The sequence below is a fragment of the Lynx canadensis genome, chromosome E1 (genome assembly GCF_007474595.2).
Source record: "Lynx canadensis isolate LIC74 chromosome E1, mLynCan4.pri.v2, whole genome shotgun sequence".
NCBI lineage: Eukaryota > Metazoa > Chordata > Mammalia > Carnivora > Felidae > Lynx > Lynx canadensis.
This window is the reverse complement of record NC_044316.2, coordinates 44,115,074-44,142,620: the sequence shown is the minus strand read 5'-3', so window position 1 is coordinate 44,142,620 and position 27,547 is coordinate 44,115,074. Positions and strand designations below refer to the sequence as shown.

Genomic DNA, 27,547 nt, shown 5'->3' with positions numbered 1-27,547 from the left:
TGATCACTGAGCTCTGCCCAAATACATGGAGATAATGTCATTTATGGAAACATAATTGCCTTTTTAAAAATAAGTTTATTTATTTTTGAGACAGAGAGAGACAGAGCATGAATGGGGGAGGGGCAGAGAGAGAGGGAGACACAGAATCAGAAGCAGGCTCCAGGCTCTGAGCCATCAGCCCAGAGCCCGACGCAGGGCTGGAACTCACCGACCGTGAGATCGTGACCTGAGCTGAAGTCAGACGCTTAACCGATTGAGCCACCCAGGTGCCCCAGCTTTCTAAAGGCTAATAAGAGATGGCACTCTCACTCTTAAATACTGAGAACAATACTCAGGGGTGATCGGGGTAGGGGAGAGGGGAAAGTGGGTGATGGGCATTGAAGAGGGCACCTGTTGGGATGAGCACTGGGTGTTGTATGGAAACCAATTTGACAATAAATTATACTTAATAAAAAAAACAAGAGAGAGAGAGAGATGGAACTCTCAACGGCGGTCATGAGAATGTATCCATAGGAGTTCCAACTATGGAGAACATAATTAACCAAGGGCCCCACCTTCTGCTTTGAAATTAACCTGTGTTTTTTTGCACTAATGCCATATGTATCATTGGCACTGGCCAATCACAAGTGTAGCCAAGATACTAGGGGAGCCCTGTTCCTGGAAGATACAGGATGGTGATTCTAACCAGAGGATTCTTTTTTTTTTTTTTTTTAATTTTTTTTTTCAACGTTTATTTATTTTTGGGACAGAGAGACAGAGCATGAACGGGGGAGGGGCAGAGAGAGAGGGAGACACAGAATTGGAAACAGGCTCCAGGCTCTGAGCCATCAGCCCAGAGCCCGATGCGGGGCTCGAACTCCCGGACCGCGAGATCGTGACCTGGCTGAAGTCGGACGCTTAACCGACTGCGCCACCCAGGCGCCCCACCAGAGGATTCTTGAAAGCACTTTTGCCAGGCCCTCCTCAGACTGCATGACAATCTAGGATGCTTCCGCCCAAACATTTCTTCCTCTTTCCTTCTCCTGGTGACAGATTTGCCCTGCAGTCTGACAGCCTCCCAGCCTTTCAGGCATCCTCCTTATTTTCTCTTACGCAGGCATTTCCCCTAATAATGTCCTGGCATGTTTAACCCTGCCCCGGCTTTTGCTTCTTGGGAGGTTTGGACTAACATACTCAAAATAACAATGACACAAAGTGGGTATTGTAGATCTCTTTTGTCAATTTTCAAGCTGCAGATGGCTCATCTTCATAATTCTATTGACATGAAGAATGTATCACCTCTCCTTTAAGTAATTACCAGGGACTTTTCCAAAGATTCATTTCACCTTTTATTGTACATTTTGGCTGTCTTAAAATAAGGAAAATGAAGTGTATTCGTGAAGAATACATCAGAAAATTCTCCAATTTCTGGGCTACTGGTTATGAAAACCTTAAGCAAATAGGAGGTAAAAATGATAGAATTAGCCTAGCAATTAAGGCATGAAGAAAAACAGTTCTGTAAAAATTAGGATCCTATGTTTACATTAACTTCTCAATCACCTGTGACAGCTTTCACGCCATCCATCACTTTATTCAGATCAACTTTTCCATTAGCTATGAAGAGAAGGGACAATTGAGACATGTAATCAATGTCATGAGCTCCAAAAAACATATACAAAGGATATACGTTGATGGAAAATTCCAGATAAATTCCATTAATATCATAATTTTATACACACTTATATTAAATCTCTGAATTTCAAGGATTTAAGCTGATCTATTTTTCCAGTGTTTCTGGATCATTGGTATTTATCAGCTCTCTGGTAGCACTTCAGGTACTGCTGTGAGCCATGAGTGCCATAGCTCATATAGGAACCACTAATTCAAACTAGAGTGTTAAATGAATACATCATAGAGTATGTAGTGCCTGGCAAGTTAAAATATCAGATTTTAACTAAAGGAAAGGGGAATGCATAGAAAGAGTCTTCTACATGGAAGAGAGGCTGAGAAATATAAAGTAAAACCACACATGGGTACAACATATACAACATATACATATGCAGTGCATGGAGAACTATAGTCAGTTCAGCACTGCAGAAGAATAAAGTATGGATTTGGGAAAGGAAAGTTCATACAAGAGAGGAAGGTTGGACTCAGATTATTAAGGGATTTGTAAGTAATTTTAAGAAGCTTAGCCTTTATCTACTAGGTTATATAGAATCATTGAGTGGTTGGTTATAAGTTCAAGAATGATATGGACCAATTTGCATTTTATTTTAATTTTCTTTAACTTTAAATTATAATTAATTTTATTATTACAAAATTACATTTATATTGAAATATATATAGAGTGATGTCATCAAGATGGTGACATAAGTTTTTCCTGACTTCAGTCCCCCTCACAAAAAGACCATCTTGCAAGTATCCACAGACAAGGCACCATTGTGAAAATCCCAGGATATGGTTGTGAGGCTGATGAATCTCCCTGAACCACAGAGACTGAGAAGGACCACATTAGAAGGGTAAGACAATCAGCTATGCTCTGACTGCACTGCCCCTCTCCCAGGCTAGTATAGTGCTGCACTGAGAGGGCTTCCCAGAGCTATGGTTTCTCTGGTGGGAAAAAGAGAGCCCAAGGCAGACATCCAGCTCCTCCAGAGTTGTGGGTTGCTTCCTGGAAGGCCCACCTGGGTCCTGTCCCATAGGTATTGCGGGGGCGGGGGGTATCCGTGGGTCTTAACCATTTGAGATCAGAATGAGATGGAGAAGGGAAACATAGCTTACATTAACCAGCACTTGGATCTTGGCAGATTGTTTCTCCTAGTAGCAATGCCTGAGTAGATATCTGACACAGTGGTTTTGCCCATCTGCAGAGCCAAGATGGTGGTCCCTCTGGCCAGGGAACCATTCTGCTTGAGTTGGGTCCCCAGCCAATAAGCCTTTCTGGCCTTGGAGCCTCTTCTATCACCCCATCCAGATGAGGAAGCAAATTCATGGCTCCTGCCTATTGCTGAGTATAGATAGTCCTCTGTCCTGCCCGACCAGAAAACCTATTGAGACCATCCCAGAGACTGTGTAGATTACCCTACAGCCCCTCTTACAGCAGTGCCTGAGTGAAGAGCCCACTCATAGGCTCTGCCTCTCTGCAGAACTGAGCTAGTGGCACTATCTGGCCAGGGATATTGATGGATACTCCTGCCTGACTCAGGTACCCAGCCAATAAGCCTTATCAGCAAAGGAGCCTATGATATAGAGACTGGGCTGGGAAGGAAATTCAAAGCCCTGACCAGGGATGAATATAGCTTCCAGCCTTATCTGACCAAGAAGCCTAACCAGAACACCTGGGAAGTTGCATAGTCCATCCTACAGATCTGGTTATAATGGTGCCTGAGCAGAGACCCCAAAATTGACAACCTAGAAGAAACAGATAAATTATTCCTAGAAACATACAACCTACTGAGATTGAATCATGAAGAAACAGAAAATCTGAAGAGACCAAAAACAAGTAAGGATATTGAGTTAATAATCAAAATCTTCTTCCCCAAAAGTCCAGGACAAATGGTTTTATTGCTGAATTTTTACCATTTAATGAAGAGTTAACACCAATCCTTCTCAAATTCTTCCCAAAAAATTTAAGAGGAGGGAACACTGCCAAACTCATTTACAAGGTAGCATTTACCCTGATACCAAAGCCAGACAAAGATACTACAAAAAAATTAAAACTATAGGCCAATGTCCCTGACGAATATAAATGCAAAAATTCTCAACAAAATTCTAGCAAACCAATTCAATAGCACATTAAAAGGATCATATAGCATGATTAAGTGGGATTCATCCCTAGGATGCAAAGATATTTCAACATGTGCAAATCAATAAATGTGACATACTGCATTAATAGAATGAAAGATAAAAATCACATGATCATCTCCATTGATGCAGAAAAAGCATATGACAAAATTCAACATCCATTCATGATAAAAGCTGTCACTAAATTAGGTATAGAAGGAAAGAATCTCAACATAATAAAAGCCATGTATGACAATACTCAATACTTAACATCATACTCTAACAGTGAAAGGTTGAAAGCTTTTCCTCTATAATCAGAAATAAGACAAGTGCTCACTCTTACCACTCCTATTCAGTATAGTACTAGAAGTGTTAGCTAGAACAATTAGGCAAGAAAAGAAATAAAAGTCACCAGAATCAGAAAGAACGAAAGAAAGAAAGAAAGAAAGAAAGAAAGAAAGAAAGAAAGAAAGAAAGAAAGAAAGAAAGAAAGAAGTAAAAGTGTGTCTATTTGCAGATGACATTATTTTAAGTATAGAAAATCCTAAAGACTCAACCAAAAAAAAAAATAATAACTTGTTAAATTTAATGAATGAATTCAGTAAAGATGCAGGATACAAAATCAACATACAAAAATCAATGGTGTTTCTATATACTAACGATGAATTATCAGAAAAAGAAATGAAGAAAATAATCTCACTTACAACAGCATCACAAACTATAAAGTACTTAGGAGTAAATTTGGAAGAGACACAAATAGAAAGATATCCTGTGTTCATAGATTAGAAGAATTATTAACCTTAAAATGTCCACACTAAGGCAACGTCATCTATAGATTCAATGTAATTCTTAAGATTCCAATGGCATTTTTTACACATACATAAAACATAATCCTAAAATTCATTTGGAACCACAAAAGCTAAACCAATCCTCAAAAGAAGGGTAAAGCTGGAGGATCACAATTTTTTACTTCAAACTGTATTATAAAGCTATAGTAATCAAAACAGTATGGCACTGGCATAAAAACACACACTTGGACCAATGATGAGTTAGATACAAACTCATACATATATGGCCAACTTCTATTTGACACAGAAGCCAACAATATTCAAGCAAGCCTAGAATACTCAATGGAGAAAAGAGTGTCTTCATTAAATGGTGTTAGGAAAATTGGATATTTACATGACAAAGAGTGAGATTAGACCCCTGTCTTATACTGTTCACAAAAATCAACTCAAAATGAGTTAAAGAATTAAATGTAAGGCCTGAAATCATACATAAAACTCCCAAGGGAAACGGAGAAAAAAGCTCTTTGATGTTGCTCTTGGCAATGATTTTTTGGATATGACTCCTATAAAGCATAAGCAACAACATAAAAAATAAACAAATAAGTAGGGCTACATCAAACTGAAGAGCTTCTCTGCATGGCAAAATAACCATAAGAGACCCTTAAATACAGAGAACAAACTGAGGTTGATGAGGTTTGGAGGGGAGGTAAATGGGTGACAGGCACTAAGGAGGGCACTTTTCAGGATGAGCACTGGGTGTCATATGTAAGAGAGGAATCTCTGGGTTCTACTCTTGAAGCTAAGACTACACTGTATGTTCACTAAGTTGAGAATAATAATAATAAAAAAAGAATCAACAAAATGAAAAGACAGCCTATGTAATGGAAGAAAATATTTACAAACCATATATCTTATAAGAGGTTAATATCCAAACTATATAAGGAACTCATACACCTCAATAACAAAGAAACCAAATAACACAATTTAAAAATGGGTGAAATATCTGAAAAGACATTTTTCCAAAGAAGATATTCAAAGGGCCAACAGGTCCATTAAAAGGTGGCTCATCCTCACTAATCATCAGGGAAATGTAAATCAAAACCACAATGAGGTATCACCTCACACCTGTTAGAATGGCTATCATCAAAAAGACAAGAGATAGAAAGTACTGGTAAGGATGTGGGGGAAAGGGAAGCCTCGTGCACTGCTGGTGAAAGTGTAAATTGGTGCAGCCAACGTGAAGAGTATGAAGGTTCCTCAAAAAATTAAAAATGGAACTACATATGATCCAGAAATTATGACTTGGGTATATATCCAAAGTAAACAAAATCACTGTCTTGAAGAGATAACTGCATCTTCACATCCATTATAGCATAATTTATAATAGCAAAGACATGGAAAAAACCTAAGCATCCATTGATGGAGGAATACATAAAGAAAATGTGGGGTATATATACAATGGGATATGAGGGTATATATGGGGTATATATACAATGGGAATGAGTTTTGGAAGCATGTGGGTGTTTAGGAATTTGTCCATTTCTTCCAGGTTGTCCAGTTTGTTGGCATATAATTTTTCATAGTATTCCCTGATAATTGCTTGTATCTCTGAGGGATTGGTTGTAATAATTCCATTTTCATTCATGATTTTATCTATTTGGGTCATCTCCCTTTTCTTTTTGAGAAGCCTGGCTAGAGGTTTATCGACTTTGTTTATTTTTTCAAAAAACCAACTCTTGGTTTCGTTGATCTGCTCTACAGTTTTTTTAGATTCTATACTGTTTATTTCTGCTCTGATCTTTATTATTTCTCTTTTTCTGCTGGGTTTAGGCTGTCTTTGCTGTTCTGCTTCTATTTACTTTGGGTGTGCTGTTAGATTTTGTATTTAGGATTTTTCTTGTTTCTTGAGATAGGCCTGGATTGCAATGTATTTTCCTCTCAGGACTGCCTTTGCTGCATCCCAAAGCGTTTGGATTGTTGTATTTTCATTTTCATTTGTTTCCATGTATTTTTAAATTTCTTCTCTAATTGCCTGGTTGACCCATGCATTCTTTAGTAGGGTGTTCTTTAACCTCCATACTTTTGGAGGTTTTCCAGACTTTTTCCTGTGGTTGATTTCAAGCTTCATAGCATTGTGGTCTGAAAGTATGCATGGTACGATCTCAATTCTTGTATACTTATGAAGGGCTGTTTTGTGACCCAGTATGTGATCTATCTTGGAGAATGTTCCATGTGCACTCGAGAAGAAAGTATATTCTGTTGCTTTGGGATGCAGAGTTCTAAATACATCTGTCAAGTCCATCTGATCCAATGTATCATTCAGGACCCTTGTTTCTTTATTGACCGTGTGTCTAGATGATCTATCCATTTCTGTAAGTGGGGTGTTAAAGTCCCCAGCAATTACCACATTCTTATCAATAAGGTTGCTTATGTTTATGAGTAATTGTTTTATATATTTGGGGGCTCCGGTATTCGGCGCATAGACATTTATAATTGTTAGCTCTTCCTGATGGATAGACCCTGTAACTATTATATAATGTCCTTCTTCATCTCTTGTTACAGCCTTTAATTTAAAGTCTAGTTTGTCTGATATAAGTATGGCTACTCCAGCTTTCTTTTGACTTCCAGTAGCATGATAAATAGCTCTCCATCCCCTCACTCTCAATCTGAAGGTGTCCTCAGGTCTAAAATGAGTCTCTTGTAGACAGCAAATAGATGGGTCTTGGTTTTTTATCCATTCTGATACCCTATGTCTTTTGGTTGGCACATTTAGTCCATTTACATTCAGTGTTATTATAGAAAGATATGGGTTTAGAGTCATTGTGATGTCTGTAGGTTTCATGCTTGTAGCGATGTCTCTGGTACTTTGTCTCACAGGATCCCCCTTAGGATCTCTTGTAGGGCTGGTTTAGTGGTGACAAATTCCTTCAGTTTTTGTTTGTTTGGGAAGACCTTTATCTGTCCGTCTATTCTAAATGACAGACTTGCTGGATAAAGGATTCTCGGCTGCATATTTTTCCTGTTCATCACATTGAAGATCTCCTGCCATTCCTTTCTGGCCTGCCAAGTTTCAGAAGAGAGATCGGTCATGAGTCCTATAGGTCTCCCTCTATATGTTAGAGCACGTTTATCCCTTGCTGCTTTCAGAATTTTCTCTTTATCCTTGTACCTTGCCAGTTTCACTATGATATGTCATGCAGAAGATCGATTCAAGTTACGTCTGAAGGGAGTTCTCTGTGCCTCTTGGATTTCTATGCCTTTTTCCTTCCCCAGATCAGGGAAGTTCTCAGCTATGATTTCTTCAAGTACACCTTCAGCACCTTTCCCTCTCTCTTCCTCCTCTGGAATACCAATTATGCGTAGATTATTTCTTTTTAGTGCATCACTTAGTTCTCTAATTTTCCCCTCATACTCCTGGATTTTTTTATCTCTCTTTTTCTCAGCTGCTTCTTTTTCCATAATTTTATCTTCTAGTTCACCTATTCTCCCCTCTGCCTCTTCAATCTGAAGCGTGGTCATTTCCATTTTATTTTGCAGCTCGTTTATCGCATTTTTTAGCTCCTCCTGACTATACCTTAGTCCCTTGATCTCTGAAGCAAGAGATTCTCTGCTGTCCTCTATACTGTTTTCAAGCCCAGTGATTAATTTTATGACTATTACTGTAAATTCACTTTCTGTTACGTTGTTTAAATCCTTTTTGATCAGTTCGTTAGCTGTCATTATTTCCTGGAGATTCTTTTGAGGGGAATTCTTCCGTTTGGTCATTTTGGATAGTTTCTGGAGGGGTGTGGAACTGCAGGGCACTTCCCCTGTGCTGTCTTGAATAACTCGCGTTGGTGGGCGGGGCCGCAGTCAGACCTGATGTCTGCCCCCAGCCCACCGCTGGGGCCACAGTCAGACTGGTGTGTGCCTTCTCTTCCCCTCTCCTAGGGGCGGGATTCACTGTGGGGTGGCGTGGCCTCTCTGGGCTACTTGCACACTGCCTGGCTTGTGGTGCTGGGGATCTGGCATATTAGCTGGGGTAGATAGGCAAGGTGCATGGGGGGTAGGAGGGGCAGGCTCAGCTCACTTCTCCTTCTGTGATCCGCTTTGGGAGGGGCCCTGAGGCAGCTGGAGGGAGTCAGGCGCGCTGCCGGAGGTGTGGGTCCGCAGAAGCACAGCGTTGGGTGTTTGCGTGGTGCAAGCAAGTTCCCTGGCAGGAACTGGTTCCCTTTGGGATTTTGGCTGGGGGGTGGGCGAGGGAGATGGCACTGGCGAGCGCCTTTCTTCCCCGCCAAACTGAGCTCTGTTTCCCGGGGCTCAGCAACTCTCCCTCCCATTGTCCTCCAGCCCTCCTGTTCTCGGAGCAGAGCTGTTAGCTTATAACCTTCCAGATGTCAAGTCCCGCTTGCTGTCGGAACACACTCCATCTGGCCCCTCCGCTTCTGCAAGCCAGACTCGGGGGCTCTGCTTGGCTGGTGGGCTGCCCCTCCGCCCCGACTCCCTCCCGCCAGTCCTAGCATGCAGGGCCTCTCCGCCCTTCCTACCCTCTTCCGTGGGCCTCTCGTCTGTGCTTGGCTCCGGAGACTCCGTTCTGCTAATCCTCTGGTGGTTTTCTGGGTTATTTAGGCAGGTGTAGGTGGAATCTAAGTGATCAGCAGGACGCAGTGAGCCCAGTGTCCTCCTACGCCGCCATCTTCCTCTCTGTCCTAACTCTACTATTCACTGATTTAATACAGAATATTTTTCCCCAACATAGAAGAGGTGTCATATATTAATGTCAAATTAAACAAAAAAAGAATTTGCTACCAAGACACAGAATTGAAATTATTTATTTTTATTTGTTATTTTGAAAGAGAAAGAGAGACAGAGAGAGAGAGAGAATGAGTGAGGGAGGGGCAGAGATAAAGAGAGGGACAGAAATCCCAAGCAGGCTCCATGTTTTCAGGGCAGAGCCCTATGTGGCACTTGATACCATGAACCTCAGACCATGACCCGAGGCAAAATCAAAAGTCAGCTGCTTAACCAACTGAGCCACCCAGGCCCCCCAGAATTTAAATTTTATTACTAACATGCAGAGATTTAAAAGTGTAACTCTAAGAAATTAGATAAAAAACGATCTATCAAATGAAGGATAAAATGGTAGAATAAGCAAAGAAATAAAAGTCTTTGAAATATAATTTTGACTAAAACTTATATTCTTAGATTTATATTAACTTCTCACCTGTAAGAGTTTTCACTCCATCCATCAATTTATCAAGATCAACCTTCCCATTATCTATAAGAAAAGGTAAAGATAAAAATAATAAAATGATGCAGACTCAGAAAAACAGAGTATGAAAACCTTATATTGTGAAAGTCCACTTGTTTTCATTGTGCTCTATGTCAATCCTCAACTTATAAATCCAGTTCTTTAGAAATTCTATGATAGAAGACGTGCCCTATTCCCTATCAGGGGTGAGCCAACTATCGTCCATTGGCCAAATCCAGCCCACTGCCACGTATCTTTTTATTTTTTCACTGCCTATTTTTATATGGCCCATGAGCTAAGAATCATTTTTACATTTTCAAATGATTGTAAAACCCAAAAGGATATTATTTGTGACACATACAACTTACACAAATTTAAAATTTTAGTGTCCATAAATAAAATTTTATTGGAACGCAGCCACACTAATTTGTTTGCACATTGTTTACAGCTGCTTTTGTACTACAACAACATTATTGAGAAGTAGGACAGAGATCACATCATCCACAAAGCCTGAAGTATTTATTATTTGCCCTTTATAGAAACATTGCTGACCCTGCCCTAGAAGATAGAGTCCACTCAGAGGCAATTTATACTCCTAAATTGTTTAGATTCACCCTACTTTATAAACCTGGAAGAAACTATTATTGATGTTGGCCATGTTCTATGACCCTGCTCAATTATGGTATATCCATAAAGCCTACCTATCATTGTATAATAAAAGGAAAAATGAAGTAATCTTTCATATATTCCCAATATAATTTTTTTAAAAAGTCTTTTCAATTACTATGATAATCATGGAATGGCTAGTGACATATGACTGGTGTATTTTTGAAGCAATTGTTAAAAACCTTCATTCATCTCATTATAGGCAAATTTCCCTTTTTTTTCTTATTTTCCACTCTTTACTTAGTCATCATACATTAGTTACTGACAAGTGGTCAAGAAGTTCCTAAGAAGAGTTCCTAAGAAGAGGTATGGTATTTAACAGGATCACAAAAGATTGCCACTGAAACTGCTAGGTTGGCTCGTCACGTTTCCACAGATTTTGATGGTAATGAGACAATGAGCCCAAATGGATTAAGATAGTTTATTACTTATACCCAAGAAGTAAGATCAGCATGGTGTTGGATCTCTGCCACTTTAGTCCCAGAATACAACACGGAACCAGCTGGACAGTGGACTGGTGGGACATGCGATGAGTTGTTCTGCTGCTGGGAAGCTCACTCAAATGGTACCCAACAAGTTTTATAGACTTATACAGAAATATGCAGCTGTATCCTAGGGGAGAGAGGCGGAAAGTTGTGTTCAACTGAAACTAAGGAGATGAATGAGAAATGACCTTGTGACCGTCTCCTGTAGATAGGGAAACAGATGGAGACACTGCTTGGTGGCAGCTCTTCACAAGGCTGTCTACTTCCCCTTGTTCCAGGAGGAATTGTGACGCTTTCAAGAAAGACTATGGTAAGATTGTGGTCAAGATATATTTATGTGGCCTAGGTGGAGATGTGCAAAGTTGTTAGAGAAGAACCATTTCCCTCAAATTACATATCTAATATTTGAAATATGCTAGGTCTTAAGGGCACAAAGATAATTAAAGTACACTTTCTACTTTCAAGGACTTCAGAGTTTGGAAAAACTGGTTATGCTGAGTAAACAAAATTCAGAGATAGTGTACTTTTATGGAAGACTCTGATCAAATTGCCTGAAATTTTCCCATATACACCACATAGGAATTTTCCTTTTCCATAAATAACAAGTTAAATTAGGAGATTATTATCTATTATTGTCGAGCCAAGTATTTTATTTATTTATATATATTTTTTAATATAATTTACTGTCAAATTGGCTTACATACAACACTCAATACTCATCCCAACAAGTGCCCTCCTCAATGCCCACCACCCTCTTTCCCCTCTCCCCCACCCTCCATCAACCCTCAGTTTGTTCTCTGTATTTAAGTATCTCTTGTGATTTGCCTCCCTCCCTCTCTGTAACTATTTCTTTTTTTTCCCCTTCTCATCTCCCATGGTCTTCTGTTAAGTTTCTCAAGATCCACATGAGTAAAAACATATGATATCTGTCTTTCTCTGACTTACTTATTTCACTTAGCATAATACCTTCCGGTTCCATCCACGTTGCTGCAAATGGCATGATTTTATTCTTTCTCATTGCCAAGTAGTATTCCATTGTATATATAAACCATATTTGCTCTATCCATTCATCAGTTGATGGACATTTTGGCTCTTTCCATAATTTGGCTATTGTTGAAAGTGCTGCTATAAATATTGGGCTACATGAGCCCCTATGCATCAGCACTCCTGTATCCCTTGGGTAAATTCCTAGCAGTGGGTCATAGGATAGTTCTATTTTGAGTTTTCTGAGGAACCTCCACACTGTTTTCCAGAGCAGCTCTACCAGTTTGCATTCCCACCAACAGTGCAAGAGGGTTCCCATTTCTTCACATCCTGGCCAGCATCTATAATCACCTGATTTGTTCATTTTAGCCACTCTGACCACTCTGATCACTTGGTGTGACGTGGTATCTCAGCGTGAGTGTGGCTTTGATTTGTATTTCCCTGATGATGAGTGATATCGAGCATCATTTCATGTGTCCATTGGCCATCTGGATGTCTTCTTTGGAAAAGTGTCTATTCATGTCTTCTGCCCATTTCTTCACTGGGTTATTTGTTTTTCAGGTGTGGAGTTTGCGAGTTCTTTATAGATTTTGGATACTAGCCCTTTATCCGATATGTCATTTGCAAATATCTTCTCCCGTTCCGTTCCATCGGTTGCCTTTTAGTTTTGTTGATTGTTTCCTTTGTAGTGCAGAAGCTTTTTATCTTGATGAGGTCCCAATAGTTCATTTTTGCTTTTAATTTCCTTGCCTTTGGAGAGGTGTCGAGCAAGAAATTGCTGTGGCTGAGGTCAAAGAGGTTGTTGCCTTTAAGCAAAGTATTTTAAATATACATATGTCCTATTGTAAAAGATAGATTACAAACTGTAAGAAGAATATGAAAATCATCTAGGCCTGGAAATCGGCTAACTTCCTTTTTTTTCCTTATAATTTAGAATATTTATTTTATATCATTGAATGATGTTTAGAGTTAAACCGATTTTTAAAATATCACTCTTGTGCAGGGGCGCCTGGGTGGCTCAGTTGGTTGAGCGTCCAACTTCAGCTCAGGTCATGATCTTGGAGTCTGTGAGGTCAAGCCCCCCACCTCGGGCTCTATGCTGACAGCTCAGAGCCTGGAGCCTGCTTCAGATTCTGTGTTTCCCTCTCTCTCTGCCCCTTCCCTGCTTGTAGTCTCTCTCTCTCTCTCAAAAATAAATAAGAAACATTAAAAAAAATTTAAAAATTAAAAAAATTAAAATGTCATGCTTATGCAAACATAAAAATATGTGAGATAAACTTGCAATTACTATAATTTCATATTTAGAATCTAATTCTTTTAAATTGCTGTTCAGCTCTTCAACTCAGAATCACTGGTGTCTGCTTTTGTCTCCAAAATATTGTCCAGTGTGCTATCAACAGCACTGGTGACACAGCATTTCTTAGATGAGGGCTCCACTAGAGTTTTTTATTTAAAGCTAACAAGAAATTAAAAATGTTTCTTGAGAGTAGTTGACACATAAGGCTACATTGGTTTTAGGTGTACAACGCAGTCATCTGATAGGTTTTTACACGTGATGCCATAGCACCACAGGTCTAGCTACCATCTGTCACCATATAACGCTATTACAATATCATTGATTATATTCCTTATACAGTGTCTTTTATTCCCATGACTTATTCATTCCATTCCTGGAAGCCTGTATCTCCTACTCCTCTGCATCCATTTTGCTAATACTCACATCCCCACCCCTCCGGCAATCAGTTTGTTCTCTGCATTTACAGGTCTGATTGTTTTTTTGTTCATTTATTGACTTTTTTTTAGATTCTATGTGTGAGTGAATTGACATATTTGTCTTTCTCTGACTTACTTCACTTAGCATAATACCCTCTAGGTCATCTGTGTTGTCCCAAATGGCAAAATTTCATCTTTCTTGACGAATATGGCTGAGTAATATTCCAGTGTGTGTGTCTTCTTTGTCCATTCATCTATTGATAGGCACTTAGGATGCTTCCATATTGTGGCTATTATAAATAATGCTGCAATAAACATAGAGTGCATCTATCTTTTTGAATTAGTATTTTTGTTTTCTTTGGGTAAATACTCAGTAGTGGAATTATTGGATTATATGGTATTTCTAGTTTTACTTTCTTGAGGAACCTCCATACTGTTTTCCATAGTGGCTGTACCAATTTACATTCCCATCAGTAGTGCACAAGAGTTCTTTTCCTCTACATCCTCACCAACAATTGTTATCCTCACCAACACTTATTATTCTCATTGTTTTGATTTTAGCCAGTCTGACAGGTCTGAGTTGATATCTCATTGTGGTTTTTATTTGCACTTCTCTGATAATGAGTGATACTGAGCATCTTTTCATGTGTCTTTTGGCCATCTGTATGACTTCTTTGGAAAAGTATCTATTCAGATCCTATGCTCATTTTAAAAATCAGATTTTGTTTTTGGTGTTGAGTTGTATAAGTTCTTCATATTTTTGGATATTAACCCCTTATTGGATATATCATTTGCAAATATCTTCTCCCATTCAGTAGGTTGTCTTTTTGTTTTGTTGATAGTTTCCACCACTGTGCAAAAAGGCTTTTATTTTGAGGTAGTCCCAATAGTTTACTTTTGCTTTTGTTTCCCTTGTGTTAGAAGACATATCTAGAAAAATGTTGCTACAGCTGATATCAAAGAGATTACTGCTTGTATTCTCTTCTAGGACTTTTATGGTTTCAGGTCTCACAGTTAGGTTTTTAATACATTTTGAACTTATTTTTGTGTATGGTATTAAAGAGTGGTCCAGTTTCATTATTTTATATGTAGCTGTCTAGTTTTCCGGACAAATGGTCCAACAATACCATTTGTTGAAGAAACTGTCTATTCTCTATTGTATATTCTTGCCTCTTTTGTCATAGATTAATTGACCATATCATCACGGGGTTATTTCTGGGCTCTCTATTCTGTTCCTTTGATCCCTGTGTCTATTTTTTTTTTTTTTGATTTAACTTTTTATTTTTTTATTTTTTTATTTTTTTTATATATATATATATGAAATTTATTGACAAATTGGTTTCCATACAACACCCAGTGCTCATCCCAAAAGGTGCCCTCCTCAATACCCATCACCCACCCTCCCCTCCCTCCCACCCCCCATCAACCCTCAGTTTGTTCTCAGTTTTTAACAGTCTCTTATGCTTTGGCTCTCTCCCACTCTAACCTCTTTTTTTTTTTTTCCTTCCCCTCCCCCATGGGTTCCTGTTGAGTTTCTCAGGATCCACATAAGAGTGAAACCATATGGTATCTGTCTTTCTCTGTATTCTATTTTTATGCCAGCACCATACTGTTTTGATTAGTATGGCTTTGAAGTAGATCTTGAAATATGGAATTGTGACATCTCCAACTTTGTTTTTCTTTCTCAAGATTACTTTGGCTATTTGGGGTCCTTTGCAGTTCCAAACAAATTTTAGGATTATTTTTTCTAGTATTGTAGAACGCGCTTTTGGTAACTTGCACTGAATTGTAGGTTGCTTTGGATAGTATGGACATTTTAACAATATTTGTTCTTCCAATCCCTAAGCATGGAATATCTTTCTATTTGTTTGTTGTGTCATCTTCAAATTCTTTCACCAATGTGTTATAGTTTTCAGAGCACAGATTTTTTTCCCTCTTTGGTTAAATTTATTCCTATGTCATTCTTTTTGGTGCAATTAAAGTTAACAAGAAATTTTGACAAGTTGATGTCTGATGTCCATCCTCATTGCTTGGAACTTTATTTTACCTTTGTGAGGGATTTGGCAGTTTCTTTTGCCTTCACTTACACTGTATGGTGTATCATAGGCAATTCTTTTGTGTATGCATCATTAACAACAGGTAGTATAGATTTTCTACTTGTGGGTTTCTTTCTTTCTTAGGTCCAAAAAGCATTTTGTTGTAGCTTTGCAATAAAATTTTGAAAAACAGAATTGTGGTCTTTCCTCCAATGGTGAGATGTTTTCTTCACTAATAATAAATTTATACTTTGCCACTGTTTCCATGCTTTTCCTGTATACACAACTTTCCCTTCAATTCTTAATGACAACGCAATTTTTTTGGAGAAGTTTTTAAACAGCAATTAAACTCAACACATGGGGTACCAACAATACACAACTTAAAGTGGTAATGTGCCACAGTGACAGGCTAAAACCAAATTCACAAATGCAGATTCAATGACAAGAATGTAATAACTCTACTATGTGATTGGTAACAATTATAAGATACATCCTGATTCACATGCTAAAATGTGAAAGTATTATTTACATATATATATTTTTTAATTTTTTAAATAATGAAATATGAGGCTGATTCTGATTCTGCCACGGCCGTATCAGCTCTCTACAATCTATTTTTCCTGATGATTAGACTAAAAGTCTAAAGAAAACACAAAAAGCAACAACACTAGACTGTAGAAGAGAACCAAAACTTGCAGAAGTGACTGGCAAGGGGAGTGAGCCTTCTGTTTTGGTTTTCTCTTTTCCCTAATGGCTTTGTCCTGAGGGTGGGGCCCCAATCACAGAACTGCAAGGCAGAACAGGAAGCTAAGACTGATAAAAACTCCATCTCTTTGACCAGGGAAACCTGGAAAAGAGGCCCCTTCAGGTTGGAAAATATGGGGTAATTCCAGAGAGGAGAGAACAATGGAGAAAGGGATCCCCTAATTCTGTGTATGAATCTGTAAAAGTCTTGGGCTCACTTTTGAGTTGTGCATGCATGAGACAGATACAAAGAAAGCATTCTTGCAATGGCTTTGAGAACTGAATTAAGATTTAAACCAGGGCCCAAGTCTCAGACTAACCCAAGTGGCACATGCAGACAGACCCACAGCAGTAAAACAAAGCTTTGTAGAATGAACTGAGACTGGAACCATCCAGAGAAATGGGAGATGGAATTTGTGTTCTGAATCTCAGAGTTGATTACCTGCTAAAACAAAACCCACCAGCATTGTTCAATGAATTTTAAAAGGACCCAGAGTCTACACAACAAAATAGTTGACAAAGTTGAGGATACAATTCAGAATTATTTAACATACAAAAAGTTAGGAAAATGAGATCAATTATCAAGTGAAAAGGCAATCAACACATGCCAATCCTTGGACGACTCAAGTGTTAGAATTATAAAAAAAAAAAAAAAAAGGCTCTAAAACAAATATTTTGGTCACAGAATCCCTTTACACTGTTAGAAGTTTTTGGAGACTCCAAAGAGCGTCTGATTCTCTTGTATGCTAAATCGTAAAACAAGTGTTAATAAAATGCAAAGGACTGAAATCATGCAAAGTATGCTTGCTGACCACAACAGTTAAATTAGAAATGAACAACCAAAGGAAATCCGAGAAATTCAAATATTTTGAAATCAAACAACACATTTCAAAGTAATCCATGAGTCAAAGAAGAAATTACAAGAGAAATTAGAATGTATTTTTACCTGAATAAAAATTAAATACATGAGACACAGTAAAGGTGGTGCTTAAAGTAAAATTTATAGCCTTAAATAACTATGTTAGAGAAGAAGAGAGATCTCAAATCCATAATTAAGTCTTTATCTTCATCTAGGAAAGTAAGAGCAAGCCAAACCAAAGACAAGCAGAAGGAAGAAAATAATGAAGATTAGAGTGGATATGAGAACAATGACAGAGAAACTCAATGCAACCAAACATTTAGTCTTCAAAAACATCATCAAAATTGACTAGCCAAGAAAAAAAGAGAGAGGACACAGATGACTAAAATTAGTAATGAAAGAAAGGATTAACCCATTGAACTTAACAGTAATTTAAAGGCTAAAGAGGGAATACTGTGAACAACTTTATGCCAGAAATTAAACAACTTACATGAAATAGATTCCAAAATGGACACAAGCTGCCAAAATGGAACAAAAAAGAAACAGAAAATCTGAATAGTGTTGTAACACACAAGAAAATTAAGCATTGGAAATTTTCTCAGAGAGAAGGGACTATGTCCAGATGGCTTCTTTGGTAAATTATTACAAATAATTAAAGAAATAATATCAGTCCTACATAAATTATTTCAGAAAACAGAAGTGGGAAAAAACACCAATTCATTCTATGAGGCTAGTGCTACCTTAATACGAAAGCTAGACAAAGACATCACAAGACAAACTCCAGTGGTGATGCCTTGTAATGATACTGGGAAGGGATGAGTTTTAGTAGAAAAATCAAGAGCTCGGACTAAGACAAGTTAAGTTACAAGTTATTTGAGCTATCCAAGTGGAGATTGCAAATAGGTAGTAAATAAACCAAATAGAGATCCAAGGAGTGTTTTAGGTTAGGAATATCTATCAGTGATTCATTACCATACAGATAGAATTCAGAGCTCAAAAAGTAGGTAAGATCACTTAGAGAACCCATCAGAGCCTTGAGTTATTTCAACGTTTTGAAAGAAGGTACAGAAAAGTAGAAGAGGGGAAGATAAGATGGGGAGAAAAAAACCCCAACTAGTTTTATGATCAGGTTTACATAGAAATGGATCATTCTGCCCACTGTGTGTAGAGTGGATTTAAAAGTAACAAAATTATAGGCAGAGAGAGAGTTATCTAGCAGTCTAAGAAGAGATAAAAAGAAATAGAAAGAAGGGTAGCGATACAGGGCTAAAGAGTAGGAACCGATTTTAAAAATATTTAGGAGTTTAAATAGGCAGCAGCAAGTAATTGAGTGGATAGAGATTTCTGGCAGGGTCAGTGAAGCAGAAAAAAGGATGATCAGTTTAAAAAGATATGGAATATATTAGATTATAAATTTTATCCTTGAACAGCTATTTGGGGTGGAATAAACAGAAATGTCTCAGAAGATTTAGAATAAAATAGTTTGAAGACTGGGGAGAAGACTGGAAAGAATATAACTGATGGTTCAAACAGATGGTTAAAAGTAGGGGTTCATAAAATCACTCAGGGAGAACACATAAGACAAAAAAGCAAATGGTTCAGATTGGAAGAACTAAGAAATGAAGCATTAGCCAGCGTATGATCACTTTTAAATTTAATCCGTAGAAGTTTTATTCTACATTCTGACTATTCCTCAGATAAACATTCTGGCTTCTCTGGTTTCTGTATGAAAACATGTTGATAACTTTAAATTTTAAAAATGAGGCTGTAATGCCCAAAGTTCCGAAACCTCCCACAAAAGTCCACCAGAGTCGTAAGTCAAAGCCAAGCGGCAAGGGTCGTTTATTGCAGGTTCGAACCTGGTCCTCTGCGCACTCGTCGCCGGTGACGCAAGAGGCCACGATCAGGGTTGGTACAGCGTTTTTATAGACAGAGACAAATAGCACAGGGGAGGTTTCAAATTATGAGGGGCCTGATTAGTTGATTTTAAAGTAAGGACATTTGTTGTTCTCTGATTGGGCGTCCTTTGTCTGTCCTTTGGCGGGAAGGCTTTGTCCGTTACTTGTGGGAGGAAAAAAGGGGGAAGGGGGTAGGGTAGGTGGGGAATGTGCTAAGCAAGCAGGTTTACAGAAGCGAGAAATGCCGGTTAGTTTATGTATAATCACTCATTCCATTACATATCAGACTACATTTAGGAAGGTTTACAACCCATTCTACTACACAGCGGGTTACATTCAGGAAAGGCCTCACAATGCTCGTAGCAAACAGCAAGCAAAACAGACTTCTCAGCAATTGTATTTCTTATCAAAGATCCATAATAAGCAGAAAAGAGAACTTTAGCTTTAAACTAAGGCAGGGCTGTCATTTGGATTTAAAGCTGTTCTTTTCATTCCCCCCTTTTCCTTGTGCCTAAAGAGCCAATCTTGGGTCTTTTAAGCCTCTGTTTGTAATGTCTCTAGCGGTAGGTACTGAGTTCGTAAGACCATTAATTGTACAGCATTGAACCTGTCTTGGACAAAATTAATAATTTTGTTTATGATGCAGGGGCCTAATGTGAGAGCGAGAAGTAGGATGGCTAGAGGCCCGAGTAAAGCGGAGAGCAGGGTAGTTAACCATGGGGACGCACTGAACCAGGATTCAAACCATCCAGCCTCCTGTTCTCTTTCCTTTTTTCGTTTATTTAGCCCTTCTCGGACCTTGGCCATAGAATCTCTTACTATTCCTGTGTGGTCAGCATAGAAACAACACTCTTCTCCTAGTGCTGCACAGAGACCACCTTGCTGTAGGAACAGCAGGTCTAATCCTCTCCTATTTTGTAAAACTACTTCCGAGAGGGAGGTTAGGGACCTTTCAAGCGAAGTGATGGCAGTTTCAATTCTTTCCATATCTTTGTCAACCGCTTCTCTAAGTATACTAAATCCCTTGTTTTGTATAGTTAAGGCCGAGATCCCTGTCCCTGTTCCGATGGCCCCGAGTCCGAATATGGTGGCTAGTGTTAGAGCCCCTGCAGTAATGAGTGCTCTCTTAGTTACTCTTTTGGGTGCTATCCACATCTGGTCTACATACTCAGTTGTGTGGTATATGATTTTTGGGAACACAATTACCATTACACAGAATTCTGACTGATTGAACATATCCTTGTAGAGACAAGGGGTTAATCCCGCATAAGAACAAAGCCACCATGAGTTATTTGGTGGAATAATCCAGTTTTCTGAAGTATTGAATATATTTCTGTTACTTATGCATAAGTGGCTATATTTTGTTGGCACTGTTCCTATACATGTCCCATTCCCCGTAAGCACTGGTAGTGTGAGGCCGGGTCTTCTCTGTCCCCAACTGCAAGCATCTGAGTTGTTCGCAGTGCTATAATTTCCTACTATTGCTACTGACTCGTAAAATGGAGGCTTTGTGGAATAGCACAGCCAACAAGCTTCTGTTTCATTGGGTTTAGTATGGTTTAAGGCCTTATAAGTGGTATTCATCATTACCCATAAGGGGTCATCTTTGAATGGGGTTTGAATTTTTGGGGGTTTTCTTGGAGTAGTCCCGGTTACAGTGACCACCTGAGTGGCCAGAGGATTAGTACCCTTATTTGTGGACCTCGGGGTAGTATTGGGCTTACTTGTGGGCCATACTGACTGGTTTGGCCCTAGTAGTGTTGGTGAGGCTTTGGGTTTTATTTTTAATCTTATCTGAATAACAGTTGCAAAGTAAGGCGGTCCCCGATACAGGTAAATTCCCCAATTTAGTCCCGTAATCCATCTCGTCTCCTTTTTTCCGTCCTCTAGGAATTTGATACGAATAAGGTTACAGGCACGGGTTTGCTTGGGACAGGGGCTGGCAAACTTCATGTCAATATAATGGGGTTTTACCTCCCATTTCCAGCTTCCATCATTGGTAGTGACACAACTCCAAGCCTTACAGTAGAGGGATTCGATTCCTCCACAGGTTTTTTTCATTGCTCCTGTTCTGAACCCGGGACATGCATAAAACCCACTAGATCTTATACGCTCTTTTTCATTTTCTGGGGTTCCGGTCCATGACGGATTAGGACGCTGGCGGCTTCCATTGGGGGGAAGTACCCCCATGGTTATGGCTACGTCCTCTAGGTTAAAATATAGATCAGGCCACCAGGCATTTAGGGGAGTATCGTCTGCTGTGGTAGTATTATAGACTTCCTGGGTTTCTAAATTAGAAACCTCCCAAGTTAAAGTATAGGGTATATGGGGGTTGCTCGCAATACTTATCAGTCCGTAGGAGGTGAGCAGGAGCACGCTAATGTGTGTTCCTCCGATCATTGTGGGTCAGGAGCTGCTGCAACAGTCTTGGTATGGGACACCCAGGCCTTTGGTCTCAGCCGGTTTTCGGGGTCCGGTTTTCGACGCAGAGTCAATTTTAAAGGATGGGTCTTACTCTGGTCAACTGTCCAGGCGGTGTTGGCTTCCGGCACGAAGTCTTCTCGAACCGCAAAGGGATCAGCTGGTCGGGCGTGGGCGTAATGGATCCAGGTGGCAATCCCGTCGACTTTGAGAGCAGTGGGTGTGGTTAGGATCACAATGTAGGGTCCCTTCCACCGTGGTTGGAGGGTCTCTTGCTTGTGTCTCCGCACGTATACCCAATCTCCGGGTCGGTAGTGATGCGGCTCAGGAGGGGGCCCGCTCTCATAAATGGCTCTCAATCTGGGCCAAACTTCCTGGTGTGTGTGCTGGAGTTCCCTCAGGGAAATAAGAAGTTTATGATCATCAAATTCAGTTAACACATTAGACTGTAGGTTGGGAATTATAGGGGGGGGCACTCCATACATGATTTCAAAGGGGGTTAATCCCAGTTTGTAAGGGGAGTTCCGCACCCTGAACAGAGCGTAGGGGAGTAAGACTACCCAGTTAGCGCCAGTCTCCATGGTCAATTTGGTTAGGGTCTCTTTTAGGGTTCTATTCATTCTTTCTACCTGTCCTGAGCTTTGGGGTCTATATGCACAATGTAGTTTCCAATCGGCCCCAATAAACTGCGCTATCCCTTGTATTACCTTTGAAACGAATGCTGGTCCGTTGTCTGATCCTATTAGGGTAGGGAATCCGTACCTGGGCATGATGTCTTCCAACATTTTCTTTGCTACTACCTGCGCAGTCTCATGCTTGGTGGGGAAGGCCTCTGTCCATCCTGAAAAGGTATCTATAAACACTAACAAATATTTGTATCCATATTTTCCAGGCTTTACCTCAGTGAAGTCTACTTCCCAATAGGCTCCCGGCCTGGTTCCGCGGGTTCTGGAGCCAGGGTTTTTCCCGTGGTTGGTGGCGTTAGTTAATTGGCAAGCTTTACAGCTAGTAACTATCTGTTCAATTTTTGTCCTAGAGTCTTTAATGGTGACCCTAGCATGTCTTATTAAGTCTTGCATTTTTCTTGTGCCCATATGAGTGGCTCGGTGCATCTTGGATAAGACTTTATTTCCCATTTCTTCTGGGAGGATTATGCTACAGTCTGCTGCTCTCCACCATCCATTAAGGCACTGAGTCATAGGCAATTTTTGGATCCAGCTTAGGTCTTCTTTAGTGTAGGTGGGACTTTCTGGTAAACTAGCTGAACCGGGGTCTGGTAGGGTGGTCATTAAAGCACAGTCCACCTGTAAGGCCACCTCTCGGGCCACCTGGTCAGCCAAATTATTTCCTCTGGCCACCAGTGTGACCGGTTTTTGGTGGCCTGGGCAATGTATGATGGCTAGTCGTTTAGGCAGCCAGAGTGCCTTTAAAAGAGCCAATATTTCTTCTTTGTTTTTGATAGTTTTCCCCTCTGCAGTTAACAGTCCCCTCTCTCTGTATATAGCTCCATGTATGTGGGCCGTAGCAAAAGCATATCTGCTATCGGTATACACGTTTAGTCTCTTGTCTTTTCCCAAAGTCAGTGCCTTGGTTAAGGCCACAAGTTCAGCCCGTTGGGCAGAGGTGCCAGCTGGCAAAGGTTCTGCCCAAACAGTCTCAGTTTCAGTTGTGACTGCTGCCCCCGCATACCTTTGACCCTGATGTACAAAGCTGCTGCCGTCAGTGAACCAGGTAACTTCGGCATCTGGTAGCGGGCGATCCTGTAAATCTTCCCGAACTCCATGAACCTGTGCCAATATCTCAGCGCAGTCATGAAGGGGGGTATCCAAGTCCGGGTCTGGTAACAGGGAGGCAGGGTTTAGTGTTCGGGGGGGAGCATAAATGATTCTGAGGGGATTTAATAATAGTCCCTGGTAGTGAACCAGTCGGGCGTTACTTATCCATCGGTCAGGAGGTTGCTTGAGGACTCCCTCGATGGCATGAGGAGTTGTAACATGTAACTCTTGTCCCATAGTTAATTTATCAGCATCCTTTACCATTAGAGCTGTAGCAGCGATCATACGGAGGCAAGAGGGCCAGCCAGCCGCTACTGGGTCCAGTCTTTTTGAAAGATAGGCAACGGGCCTGGGCCATGGGCCAAGGAGTTGCGTCAGCACTGCTTTGGCTACCCCTTTGTTTTCATCTACGAAGAGATGAAAGGGTTTGGAGACATCGGGGAGCCCTAAGGCTGGTGCCGACAACAGGGCGAGTTTAATTTGCTGGAAAGCCTGCTCAGTTTCCTCTGTCCATTCAAAGGGCACCTGTTCTCGGGTGACGAGGTAAAGAGGCTTAGCCATTTCGGCGAACCGAGGTATCCACAAGCGGCAGAACCCAGCCGATCCCAGGAATTCTCTTACCTGCCTTCGCGTTGTGGGTCGGGGGATGCGGAGGACGGTTTCCTTCCGTGCATCAGTGAGCCATCGTTGGCCTTCTCTTAACAGATACCCCAAGTAGGTTACCTCGGATCTGCAAATTTGGGCTTTCTTTGCTGAAGCCCGGTACCCCAGGGCACCAAGTGTCCGGAGGAGGTTTTTGGTGCTTTGCAAACAAGCTTCAGCAGTCTCAGCAGCGATTAAAAGATCGTCAACGTACTGCAAGAGAGTCACTTCGGGGTTTTGATTCCGGTACTCACCCAGATCCTCGTGAAGTGCCTCATCGAACAAGGTGGGTGAGTTTTTAAATCCTTGGGGGAGCCGGGTCCAGGTGAGTTGCCCATTTATGCCTCTCTCAGGGTCGGACCACTCGAAGGCGAAGAGCTCTTGGCTTTTGGGGGCCAGAGGCAGGCTGAAAAAAGCATCTTTTAAATCAAGGACAGTATACCATTGTCTTCCTGGGCTGAGGGCATTTAGGAGGGTATAGGGGTTGGGTACTGTTGGGTGTATGTCCATGACTCGGCAGTTAACTTCTCTCAGATCTTGTACCGGACGGTAGTCCGCACTGTTAGGTTTTCGTACAGGCAGCAGGGGGGTGTTCCAGGCTGAATGGCAGGGACGCAAGATGCCTAAGTCTAGGAGGCGACGGATATGTGGCGTGATGCCATTTCTGGCCTCCATTGACATCGGGTATTGTCGGACCCGAACTGGATCTGCCCCTGGTTTCAGCTCTATGAATAGAGCTGGGCGATGTTTAGCCAACCCCATACCCCCGGTTTCAGCCCATGCTTCTGGAAACTGCTGGAGCCAGGGCTCTATGTTTTGACTTTGTGAGGGTGGCCCCTGATGGAGTCGATATTCATCTTCTAATCTTAGAGTAAGTATGGTAATGGGTTGGTTGTGAGGGCCAGTCACTTGGGGGCCCCCTGGCGTAAAATGAATCTGGGCCCCCATTTTAGTGAGTAAGTCTCTTCCTAATAAGGGGCAGGGGCTGTCGGGGATGACTAGGAAGGAATGGGTGACCTTTCCATTTCCTAGGTCCACAGTCCTCTGGGTGGTCCAGGGATATTTTTTTATCCCGGTAGCCCCTTGGACCCAGGAAGATTTTTCAGAAATTTTTCCATGGGGTCTGATCAAGACCGAATGTTGTGCCCCTGTGTCGACTAGGAATTGAACTGGGTTCCCCTCCACTTGTAGCGTTACCCTAGGTTCGGGGAGGGGATCCGAACCCCGTCTCCCCTATTCTGCATCTTGAGTGAAGAGGGCGGGTGTGGTTTTTGGCTGCCACGGTTTTTGATCATGACGTGGCTTTTTCTTTTTAGGGCATTCTCGGGCCCAATGGCCTTTTTCTTTGCAATAGGCACATTGGTCCTTATCTAGGGACTTTTGTTTATCCAGGGGCTTTTGGACAACAGCGGCCAGGACTTTGGTCATTTCCTCGGTGGCTTTAAGTTGCCTGTCCTCTGGAGTCTCTCTATTATTATAGACACGTTGGGCAATGCGGAGTAAGTCCTGAATCTGTTTTCCCTCTAGGTCCTCTAGTTTCTGGAGTTTCTTTTTAATATCAGTGGCTGCCTGATTTACAAAGGCCATTACAACAGCAGCTTGATTTTCGGGGGCCTCAGGGTTCATGGGGGTATACTGTCTGAAGGTTTCCATTAATCTTTCTAAATAAGCAGCAGGGCTCTCTGTCTTACCTTGTATTACTGAATACACTTTTGCCAAATTAGTGGGCTTGCGTGCAGCAGCCCGGAGACCCGCCATTAGAGTCTGGCGATAAATGCGCAGCCGTCCCCTACCTTCTGCCGTGTTGTAGTCCCAGCCATCCTGTGGGGGTCGGGTCAAGGGAAAAGCTGCATTAATGAGATCAAGGTTAGCAGTGGGTTGGCCGTCATCTCCAGGAACCAGCTTTCTTGCTTCCAATTGAATTCTTTCTCGCTCCTCGGTGGTGAACAGGATTCGGAGGAGCTGCTGACAATCATCCCAGGTGGGTTGGTGGGTAAACATAACACTGTCTAAGAGACTTATTAAATCTTTAGGGTTGTCAGAAAATCGGGCATTCTGGGTTTTCCAGTTATATAGGTCACTGGTAGAGAAGGGCCAGTATTGAAGTCGGGGGTTCCCCGTACCATCGGGAGGCCCTATTTCCCGTAAGGGTAAAGCTACGGTGGAGTCAGGAAGGCGGAGTCCTGGCTCATGAGGGGCCCGCCTACGGGTGCGTCCAGCCGGCCTTTGGACTTCGCCCCCACTAGGCATGGGCGCGGGTTGAGCCTCCCTATTCTCTAGTTCTCCTATGGGCTGGGCTACGGGAAGCTCTGCCGGCGCAGCAGGGATAGGGGCAGCTTGCGGAATGAGAGGAGGAACCTGGTAAGGGGGAGGGTCAAGGGAAAGTAAGTCTTGGCTGTCGGGGAGAACAGGGGGTGCAGTTGGAGTTGGCGGCTTGGGTGGGTTGATAGGTTTAGCCGCTAGAATTTTGCATGGCCCTGTTGTTAAGAAAGAGGCCATCCAGGGAGGTGGGTTTTCTACTAAATCTTGCCACACCAGAATATAGGGAATCTGATCCGAGTGACCTTCTTTCCCTGGTAGGAAAATTATTGATTTTACTTTAAGGACCACGGGGAGGCAGAAGGTTCCCTCTGTAGGCCAATTGACCCCAAAGGTGGGCCATTCAGAGCGGCAATAGGTGATCAACTTCCTTTTGCGAATGTCTAGGCTTAAGTTGTGTCCCCTAGCTTTTACGTCCCTGAAGTTGGTGAGAAGGAGGGAGAGAGGGGTGCTCTGCGTTTGGCCCATGTTATGATTCTGAGGAAGAGGAGAAGAGAAGGGGGCGCGGGCAACACGGACGTGGGGGAAGGGGCGCCGCTGGCCAGGGGGCGGGAGGGAAAGCCGCAGGGAGCTGAGGAAGGAGGAGAGAGGAACAAAGGATGGAATAATTAATTCTGATCAGCCGAGAAAACACTTAATTCCAATAAAACATCCGACCCATGAAAGAAAAACAAGAACTAACAAGAATCTTTCGCAGCGGTTCCAACTTTCTGGTGCCATCTCGGCCAGCCCAACAGAGAGGGTTGTGGCTAGGACGGCGGTAATTACAAGGGCCCAGGGGTGACGATACATTTAGACTGACATAGAAGCACTCGCGTACTCGCCCGTCCGCGTCCCTCTCGGGAACTTAGGTGCCTCTTAGCATGGGCGGGCAGGTATAATCCCCCTGCTTGGATCAAAATAAATTTTGACCGCCTTAAGCCGTATGAGGATCACCGCGGAAGTCGGGTTAGAGCCCACTCGAATCCCGTAGCTTATGCCGTGGGACTACACATAGGGTAAGTCAGGCGCGTGCCCCTGACTCCCAACAATCATTCCAGTCAGTTTAACAGACAGACACACAGACACACATCACATCAAAATACGGGTAACAATTGGCATGCCTAGATGGTTTTTCTTTTAGACGCGTAGAGATATTTCTTAGCACTCTGGTAGTTCATAAAGAAAATGAAAGTATTTAGTTCGCAGGCGCGTTGGGCGTAAGCAGCCCACAGAAAAGAAT

At 41.5% G+C, this 27,547-nt stretch overlaps 2 protein-coding genes across 2 annotated transcripts in view; both read right to left on the bottom strand.

Annotated features, from left to right (window-relative positions):
• LOC115508163 overlaps window positions 1-27,547 on the bottom strand; it is a 142,039-nt gene that overhangs the window by 66,223 nt on the left and 48,269 nt on the right. Inside the window, exons 27-28 of the mRNA XM_036064353.1 lie at window positions 9,757-9,810; window positions 1,540-1,593 (exon numbers count right to left, since the gene is read on the bottom strand). Coding sequence (XP_035920246.1) covers window positions 1,540-1,593; window positions 9,757-9,810 — 108 coding nt within the window. The remainder of the gene's footprint in view (window positions 1-1,539; window positions 1,594-9,756; window positions 9,811-27,547) is intronic.
• Window positions 21,478-26,303, bottom strand: LOC115500365. Its single transcript, XM_030294690.2, is given in 2 exon segments — window positions 21,478-25,437; window positions 25,942-26,303. Coding segments are annotated over 2 exon segments (4,188 nt in total). The 5' UTR covers window positions 26,257-26,303; the 3' UTR covers window positions 21,478-21,564.